The 10,040-nt window shown below is 38.3% G+C and overlaps 1 protein-coding gene and 1 long non-coding RNA gene across 4 annotated transcripts in view; both read left to right on the top strand.

The window, feature by feature from the left end:
• The window catches only part of LOC136976413 (uncharacterized), a 198,639-nt gene that overhangs the window by 67,258 nt on the left and 121,341 nt on the right, over positions 1-10,040 (top strand). The gene's annotated exons all lie outside the window — the stretch shown is intronic.
• LOC136976410 (uncharacterized) lies at positions 4-8,130 on the top strand. Of its 2 annotated transcripts, none has more exons than XM_067271675.1 (3): positions 4-120; positions 7,304-7,750; positions 7,832-8,130. In XM_067271675.1, the coding sequence occupies exons 2-3, from the start codon at positions 7,311-7,313 to the stop codon at positions 7,884-7,886; spliced, it is 495 nt and encodes a 164-aa protein (XP_067127776.1). In that variant the 5' UTR covers positions 4-120; positions 7,304-7,310; the 3' UTR covers positions 7,887-8,130. The 2 variants fall into 2 exon arrangements, with proteins under 2 accessions (XP_067127776.1, XP_067127777.1); XM_067271676.1 differs by lacking the exon at positions 4-120 and adding an exon at positions 294-372.

A 10,040-nucleotide genomic window follows, 5' to 3' on the forward strand; every position in this document is an offset into this window, starting at 1 on the left:
CTTATATGCTATACGGAACCGGAAGTCACGACAACATTTCGAACGTTGCCAGATGTGACGATTTTTCTTTTTCGAATTATAGAATTTTATTTAAAAATTTATAAGAAAATTCAAATTAAGGTAATTTTTTCTATTATGACCACCGCGACGTGTGTTTATTTAATTTATTTTAAAAAGAGGCGTATTTAATAGATATTTCCAAAATATACGGACTTGTTTTTCCGGGCCAACCGCATATAAAGTACTATAAATAAAAACTCGTATCGATTGTACCCCGTTCGAGACGCTATTGCTTAAGCTTGTTATTGTCGTGGGGCGATAGGTCGATGCCTTAACCGCTTCGACCGTTCGGCGTCTACGTAATTATTAGAGGTGGGAAATCCAGTTTCGCTTCTGGAACTGGAACTGTTGGAACTGACCCGAATGAGGAACTGTTAAGCTAGATGGTTCCTCGGAACAGTTGGAGTAGACGGACCCCCGTCGGTTTTATATAGGATATAGAATGTTTGCTTCTCTGTTCTTAGGTTTTTGGTCAATCTGCTCCAAAATATTCTTGCTTCACTCAGACTGTGAGGAAATATAGACTATCACGAAACCTGGACACTATCCCTCGATATAGATCAGGGGTGGCCAACAAGTCGATCGCCAAGCCAATTTTGGTCGATCGCTAGCGATGTCTTGACTTAATGTATTATATTTGTAACCAAACGCAACTGTGTGCATGCAGTTATGACTCGACTTATAAGCAGTGAGTGCACTTCGTACTGAAACAGTGCATAAACTTAGTATGTATTTCACACTTCCCCCTCCCCACTTAGACTATGCCTATGACAACAAGTCGATCGTGACACATTTTTACGATAAAAAGTAGATCTTACGTGCACAAAAGTTGGCCACCCCTGATATAGATGACCGGATGGCCGAGCGCCCAAGGTGGTAACCCACCGCTGTGGGGATCCGGGATCAAATCAGAACGGATTGAAAAAGCCTAAGGAATTTTTCAGGTGGTGGTCCGGATATGTTGGGCTCCATCCCTCACCACCTGGCCGAATCCATGATGGGCTTGCTAAAAGAGGCCCTCTTAATGCCCACACGGTGGAGAGTTAAAAAACCCAGATTTTATCCCGCCTTATTAACTCCTAAACCCTTTGTCCGAACTGCGCCAAATTTTTCGTACTTATTCTCTGGAACCATGAGAAAAATATAGACTTTCATGAAATCCGGACACTCCGCTCTTCCTCCGATTTGATCTCAACACTTCGTGATAGACGTAACCGTAGGCTAAAATAACAAAACTTGTAACGTGGTTTTCATTTTAACGTTTAGTCTTCTTACTTTTTGGTAAGGAAATGCCGGACATGTCTACTAGTTACTAATAAATGGTTTTGTTTTGTTTTGTTTTATTCATATACGGCAACGCGACACGTGACGATCTGCCGAGGGGAATGACTCTCGGGAAGTCTTTTATTGTAAACTGAACTCTATTTAGGTGTTATTAACATGCCCAGAAAACTTCATGTGGCCAGCCCGTTGTCCAGACGCAAACCCACGACCGAACTCCCAGTGTTCAGCTTGACCATTTTGGGCCGTAATTTTGCTACACGAAAAATATTCCAGTTACTTACATAATGTTAAATGATTGATTAAATACGGACATTTATATTTACTGAATATATTTCAATTTATTAAATGCCAAATTGAAAATTTAGGTCATTTATCGAAAAGAGAACGACAATAAAGCAAATGTTTTTAAGACACATCAATGGCCAAGTGGTCTTCGTACCCTGAACACTGGTAGTTCGGTCGTGGGTTCGCACCTCGCACGGACGGGCGGGCTGGCTACGTGGAGTTTTCCGGGTGTTCTCCACGTCTGTAACGCCTAAATAGGGGCCAGTTTCCCTTAAAAAGACCTCCCGGAAGGCATCGCCCAAGTATTGCGCGTTGCCAAAACTTACCAAATAAACAAATACTTATAAAAAATTAAAACAATAAATCTCAGAATTTAAACACAGTAATTCGTTAATTTTACAGTAGAATAATTATTATCTTCAATAGTGGCATCATAATAATTTAAATTAAAATTTTTTAAATCGTCGATACGTTCTTTAATTGATGAGTGAATTTTGCCGATCACTCTCTCTTCTTAAATAGCAATTTACAAGAAGTTGTGTTCTTGACACCATTGCAGTAGGCTGTCATAGAATTGATACGCATGGTATCTAATGGCTCTAGTTTTGCAACGAAGTCGAGTCACAAATTTAGCTTCGTTACCTCTCAGCCTCAAAATTCTCATGATGGTTCGTGGACCAATCCATAGCTTGTTTCTGCAAGAAGTGCTCCGTAGACTCGTCCAATACCAGGCAAATGTGTTGGCAGATTTGAGACTGGACAGCCGAGAAAAGTCATCTTTTTGGTAATTCTGACGGTTACCGGACAGCCAGTTTGATTTGGGTTCTTCTTGTCTGTAGTTTTTGGTTTTGCCATTTCTAGGAAAGTGAGATGAAGAAAGGCGACCGAAAGATTTTTTTATAAAACCCACCCGATCCTCAAAATTAAGCTTTTTACCATTCTATAATAGTTAAAAATATAAAAGTTTTTAAAATAAAATATGATAACAGATGGCGTCACCAAATGTTGTCGGGAAAGGTAAGCAACTCGTTGCTAGTTTTTTTAGATAAGAAAATATTATGTTCGTGTTTGAATTTACAATAAGCATATGTATATTAGAAATTTTAATTCGAATTTTGTTACAATGTTGATTTTAAACAGACAAAAAAGCAGTATTTAGTCTAAATTCTTAACTCAAAAGCTCAAATATTTCTTTGAAATGTTTAGATTAAATATATTAAATTTTTTGATTGAAACTTTTGTCGCTAGTCTTTTAGGAAAATGAACATGACGGCCTTATCTTGAGTTTACGGTCCAATCTTCTTTGGAGGACGTTTCCAGTTTTTGTTGTCTGCTATTGCAGATGACAATGTTGTCTGTGATGGTTTTGACTGAATGTATTCGATATTGGATTTCTGGGGTAATTCATCCTGTAAGATATATGCTGTAAGATAAGGCTGGCGAAGAGGTGGTCGGTTTGCGTCGAATTTTAACAAAACATGTGTACATTCTTTCAGCTCAGGACAAATGAAAATTTTTTCTGTGGAATTGGAGACGGTTGCTAGCGGTTTCAGATTGGCCATGTGATGTTTCAGTTGACTGACGAAAGATCCGCAAGGAATCGGTGGGGGTATCGGGGCTGATGATATCAGACGATAATTTTAACGGGGTGCCATATAACAGTTCGGTTGCTATTGTGCCTATATCGGCTTTAAGTGCTGAACGAATACCCAGGAAGACTACCGAAAGAGCATCGGTCCATTTGGAGGATTCGTGTGCCATTAGCGATGCTTCAGGTATCTGTGTAATCGTTCTATTAATCCGTTTGATCGGGAATTACATGCTGCTGAATGGATGTGATTGGTGCCGAGAAGTCCGGTCAGTTCTTGGAAAAGGTTTGACTCGAACTGGTGTCCTTGATCATTGGCGATGGTAGTAGGGCATCCGAATCTTGCGATCCAATCCGAGAAAAAAGTTCGGCATACAGTTTCTGCAGATATGTAGGAAATTGGGATGACCTCTGGCCATCTGGTAAAACGGTCGATCACTGTAAGGCAGTGGTGTTTCCCGTCAGATTCATGTGAAGATGGAAAAATGTTTCTTCCGGAAGTGTAAACTTTCCTATTGGTGTCCGGGTTTGATTTCTGGTAGGGGATGCAAGTTCATCTCCACTGACGGGTGTTCTTCCGCATGCCCGGCCAAACATAACGGCTCGAAATTAGCTTAGTGGTTGCTGTCGCTCCTGGATGCGAAAGTCCATGTAGGTGATCGAATATGGTTCGTCGGAGATTGTGTGGCCCGAAAGGGCGAGCGATTTCGGATGATGTTTCGCAATATACGTCGATTTCGTTAGGTGGAAAGAATTTCAACTCTAGTCTGAGCAACATAGGAGCCTTTAACAATTGATGAAGCTCCGAATCTAGATTGCGTTGTAGCTAACTCTCGGAAGTCTAGAGGAGAAGCAGAGGTAATAGAATCTATCTCGATGCGGGAGAGAGCATCTGCTATCGTGTTGGCTGTGCGCGGAATATGACATATGTCCGTAGAAAATTGGGATAGAAAATCGAGATGCCGCATTTGTCGTGGTGAACACTTATCTGGTTTCTGTTTGAAGGTGTATATAAGGGGTTTTTAATCCGTATAGATCGCGAATTCTCGGGCTTCTAACTTATGGCGAAATCGTTTTATTGATGTGTATATTGCCAACAAGCTCTCTGTCGTAAGCTGACCAGTTGCGTTGATTTGATGTCAATTTTGCTGAGATGAAGATGATGGATTCCCATTTCCTGTTGTGTTGTATCAGTGCTCCACCAACCGCTGCCTCTGACGCATCTACCCATACGCATAGTTTAGCTCCGGATATTGGGATGATGGAGGAGTGTGGCCTTAGCTGATACGAAGGATTGTTGTGTCGCTTCAGATTATTGCAGAGATGTGATTCTGTTTTCCGAGTGAGTGACGTACGTTTTCCGTTCTTTTTATCCTTTTAACAGCTGCACTAACAGGCGAGGATGTGTGCCGCTCAAGGAATACATCTCCTGTAGAAATTCATTATGCCTAAGAACCGTCTAAAGTTGGATGAGAGACGGGGGTTTAGTAAATTCTCGGATGACCAAAACCTTGAATCAGAGAAATTCGATTAATGGTACGCCAAAGCTGCATTTCGAAGGATTTATGGTCAACCCATACTCTTGTAGGCGTTAGTATAATGGCGCGGAGATGCGAGACGTGTTCTTCCTGGGAGCGTGATGCTATTAATATATCATCGACAAAAGCATGTACGAAGGAGTATCCTCTCGTCAATAAACCGTTGAGAGGTTGGGGATGCGTTGCACAATCCGAATTACATCCTGGTGCTCGAAAAGAACAAACGGTGTCGTCATAGCTGTTTTGTGCACGTTCGGCGGATAAACGGGTATTTGATGATAGGCCTTGATTAAATCTATGTGCGAGAAGATTTGTGTTCCGTGCAGTTTTGATGTGAAATCTGAGATGTTTGGAACACCGCGGCGTTCCAAACATCGCACCAATGTGAAGATGGAATCTCACATGAATCTGATAGGACCACTTCCGCCAGCTGACGGGAAACACTACTGCCTTACAGTGATCGACCGTTTCACCAGATGGCCAGAGGTCATTTCAATTTCCTACATATCTGCAGAGACGGTATGCCGAACTTTTTTCTCGGATTGGATCGCAAGATTCGGATGACCTACTACTATCACTACAACCATAAAGGACAGATACGGCGCGCCGTATCTGCCCTTTATGGTTTATGCGGTTAGGGCGCGATAATCGCCCACGGGTCGCCAATCTGAACTGTCTTTCTTGGTGACCATGTGGAGTGATGATGGGTAATTACTTTTTGATGTTCGCATATGGTCAAGAGCTATCATCTTGTCGAATTCAGTCGGCGATTTTAAGCCTGTCGGGTACAAGGCGACATGGTTTCGCAGTTACGGGCAGACCGAGGATTTCTATATGCCACACAACGTTGTGTTTCACTGGTTGATTAGGACGTGCTGATCTCAGGAAATGCTTTCAATATCTTCTGAAATATGGAGTCGCCGGTCGTTACCTTAAATCAGCACATTTCCACTTATGATCCTGAAGATATCCGGTTTGTTTTTCATTATATTTTGTTTACTTAGGATTTAGCATATTATTAGGACTTATTATACCGGTGTTCCGTTTCTGCAAAAAGGAGGAAATCTTATTCAGAAAAAAACAAATCTTTATTGTTCACCTGGTATTTCACCTGTACACACAAGATTTGTTTCGGGCTCTAAAAGGTCCCTTGTTAATGTAAACCTTCAGCAGGTTTACATCAACAAGGTGCTAAACACAAGATTTATAAAATTACAACAATACTTTATAAAAAATAATGTATACATTTGAGCAACTTACGGTTTCATTGTAATTAATTACATCAAAATATATATAAATTATTTCCAGGAGGATTTCTAGTGTATAATTATTCCTGTATAAAAATTAACGAACACGCATTTAAAATTACAAAAAAGGTTTGTTAAAACAGTTATTACTTACATATCCACTATTTTCCGTTGTATGTACTGTACAATTACATTTTTCACTTAACGGTTTCCTTTTATAAACCCCTCAACCCAGTGGTTTCCAACCTTTTTGTACCTTCGCCCCCTTTAAACAAAAAAAATTGTTGCGCCCCCCTAATTTTTCTAACAATCTAATTTCATAAATACTCAACTGATATTATAATTTATTTAATGGGCTACAAAATAATATACAATATTATGTAAAAATATATATATATAAAAAAATAATTATTTATTATAAGAAATAATAATTTTAAATGTAATAAAAACAAATCTTACAAAAATACAAAAAAAGAATATATAATTAATACAACATTATAAAAATTTAATGCGATGGTTGAGCAGCATGCCCCCCTTGCAACAGCTTCGCCCCCCTAGGGGGCGCGCCCCACAGGTTGGAAACCACTGCCTCAACCCTTTACTCCCTCTATCGATTATATTGTTCCATGATTGGTGGATTTCCCGTCCCAAGTTATTGTTGTTTTTATTTTGTCTTTTTATATAGATATGTTCGTATAGGTCTTTTAAAATTATTTCTTTCCTTTTTCTTTATTTTTATCGTGTTTAAATCTATTTCACATCCTTCTTTATTTGCACTGCCGAATTTGCATAATTTACTTTGATGGCTCTGATATGTTCTTTTATACGTATTTTTAATTTCCTTTTCGTTTCACCTGTATATGTTTTTATATATAAATGAAACGAATATAATGAAAATAGTATGAAATAAGAACACAAGGGCATTTGAATTAATATCCAGTTTGTACTTGATTTTGACACGTTGGGAGTCATGCTCTTAATGGCATCCACGGAGCACTTTTGTAGCATACACATGACATGCTGACAAAGAAAAAAAAACTCAAAGAAATGATGTCGGGTGATCGGGCGGACCAAGAAATGGAGCCCCAGCGATGTAGATAGTGCGGCAGTCGATGATCGCCACCGCGTGGCAACAGCGTCCCTTTCAATCCTATTCACGTGAAACTTGGAATACTGACCGACATTTTATTCCGACACATTTTATTCACACATCTGAACAAATGGATTTCACAGAACCATTTAAGACTAGGAAGTTCGAAGCGAGTTCGTTTGATTTTCTGAGTTATTCTGATATTTTCCAGTTAGGAGATGGGCGAAGTGAAAAAGAGATTTTGGAGTGCGATTTTTAGACGAAGACCTACAAGCGGAGAGAAGTGTATGGAGATGGAGGAGAAAGGTGAAGAATTGCACCATCGTCCCGTAGTACATCCAGAAGATCCTCAGATCATTGGATCTGGGCCCGAATTCCCGGAGCATCTTCAACATCCAGAGGGTCCCGAAGCTAGTCCATCTTTGCCCGATTTTTCGGAGCATCGCAGACGCATCGAATGGGTGCAACCGAACATTTATATTAACGAGGCAACCAGATTCAGATTGAGACTGGCTTATATCAGCCACGAGCAGCTCGAGGCCGAAATGTGGCCGGAAGATTTCGAATTCAACCGCAATCGGCTTCATCCGGGTCATTTCGTCGGAGGTCCACCTCCACAATTGAAGAAAGACAAGGAATTATCTTGCTGCTGTTTCGGGTAAGCGCAATTCTCGTAGAATAAATGTTGTTTTAACTGAATTCCTGCTCTATATATTTAATCTTGAATTTTATATTGCAGGCCTTGTCTCACGGAAGTCGATTGTGAGAATTTAGCAGTTGGAGATGGAATTTAGAACAAAGTCAATCTACAGTCCTCCAGTTCATTAGGACGAAAGTGCGACAAATTTTACCAATTTGAGACCTTTCTCCCAAACTTGACGCTATAACCCGGTTTTTGTGTTTTAACTGTGAATAGTCATTTGCTACATTGTGCTTGTGCTCGTGATTCCATCCATGGTCTTAGTTTCAAACTCTTCAGAAACGGACTGGAATTTATGCGAATCATAATTGTGACTTGCGCATATTTTAATGTTTATATTCATTTAACATTTTATTTGTATTTTAATTTAAGAAATATAAGTTCTGAAAAATTAATATTCTGAATCATTTATTAGCGATAATAATTACGAATATCAAAGTATAAACTGGATCAATCAGAATCAAAGAGATCCAAGCACATTTTAATTTGATTAGATTTCTTTGATTCTGATTGATAAATGTAAATACAATTTGTGATTTGTTCGAATTGTGATAAAATCAACTTTTGCAAATAATTTTGCGATTCTTTTTGGATTTTTCAAAATCATTTTCGTTTTAATAATTAATTCTTATGCATCTTTTGAATTTTTCTTTTCCTGCGTCGTATGTAGTTTCCGACTTGCCTTTTGTTGTTGGCAATTCAACATGCTTCGTCTTAACATTTTTATAATTTATTCTTTTGTAGAGTGTAAACTTTAAAATAGTTTTCTCTACTTTTCTATCATTTTAATTAAAAATTGTTTTTGATATTCTAATATTTAAGGGGGGTCGAAAAGAATGGCAAAGTAATTTAAATTACTTTTTCACTGTGTTATCCCGTTCTCTTTTTCTTAGTCAGTTATAGTAGTTTCTTCTAAGTCTTTTCCACAGAGTTCCTTGGTGCTTGTAAAAAGGAAAACAAATAGAAAAAATAAAAAATATATATATCAGAGAGTTACTTAGAAAAATGGATTACCTTAATAATTATTGAGAAAAACAATCTCAATGAATAACGATTGCGACTATATACAAAGTATTCTCATAATTACATTAGATGTTTGATTCATTTAATATCAGACAAGTAGGACAATTTATGTTTTGACGAGTTTGTGTTGTCTTAATGTATTTAACTGTAGTTAAGCATTAAATTATTGGGTTGTTCGGAAAGTAATTTCGTTTTTTTATTACTAGCGGAATTAGATGTATTTTTACCAATTTTATTTTAAACCACATTTTCATTATATACTTCGACAGCTGACATTTTAAGGCTTATTCGTAAAAAATTTTGTTTCATTCTGTACAATTGTTTTTTTTTTTTTGGTGACCCATCAAATATGGAAAATCGAAAGCATCATTTTCGGCATATTTTGCTTTTTTATAACTAAAAAATCAAAATGCTGTTCAAACAAGAAAAAAATTTTGGTACATGTTTGGAGAAGATGTGTTGAGAGAAAGACAGTGCCAAAACTGGTTTACAAAATTGGCAATTTTAATATCGAAGATACACCACATTCTGGATGACCATTTGAAGCCAATGAAAACAAAGGTACTGATTGAAGCAATCTGCCGTACACGCAGTGGTGATATTCGAAATAGTTAACAAAGGGTTCGCTAGCAGAAAATTTTTCCCTGACAATCACCGACAAACGAAATGGAAGTTTTGGCTAGAAATAAATACAATACCTTTTCTTGGGAAATATTTAATAATCAGTGGCGTATTTGGAACGTAACGAGCCCTGGGCGAAGACCAGGTAACAATAGTATATTAGTGCTGTCGACCTTTTATTTTTTTTAGGCAGAGAAATTTTTCACCCCGAATCGCACTACTCATAGCAGACAGATGTCATCATCTCTCGTAATACAATATCCTTTTTATTTCGTAGTCTATAGCCCGACACGTCTTCCACAGCCATCTTGTATTATCTCGCGCGCGTGAGATTGTGGGATCTCTCTTATGACTGGATCTAGTTTCAAGAACTCTCTTGAATCGATCGCGATTAAACCTCGTTTCGGTCGAGATTGAAAAGATCGAGAGAGATCGCACCAAGACATAGTCCCCGACCTTGCTCACAATCTAGATTGAAATGCTCGGTGCGAACGGGGTATAAGGCTCTAGTTTAGTAGTATTACAGAGTATAATACGTATATTTTAATATATTAAAAAAAACAAAACCACTGAGAAATGTTCCGTGTGTTTAACAAGGTTCGGA

The sequence above is a fragment of the Centruroides vittatus genome, unplaced genomic scaffold (assembly GCF_030686945.1).
Source record: "Centruroides vittatus isolate TY-2023 unplaced genomic scaffold, ASM3068694v2 contig_400, whole genome shotgun sequence".
NCBI classification, from domain to species: domain Eukaryota; kingdom Metazoa; phylum Arthropoda; class Arachnida; order Scorpiones; family Buthidae; genus Centruroides; species Centruroides vittatus.

What these genes read in the sequence shown, in the direction of transcription:
- LOC136976410 (XM_067271675.1), top strand. Translation starts at nt 7,311, where the DNA reads ATGGGCGAAGTGAAAAAGAGATTTTGGAGTGCGATTTTTAGACGAAGA. An exon ending in TTATCTTGCTGCTGTTTCGG is followed by an intron (nt 7,751 to 7,831) that starts GTAAGCGCAATT and finishes TTTATATTGCAG; the next exon opens with GCCTTGTCTCACGGAAGTCG.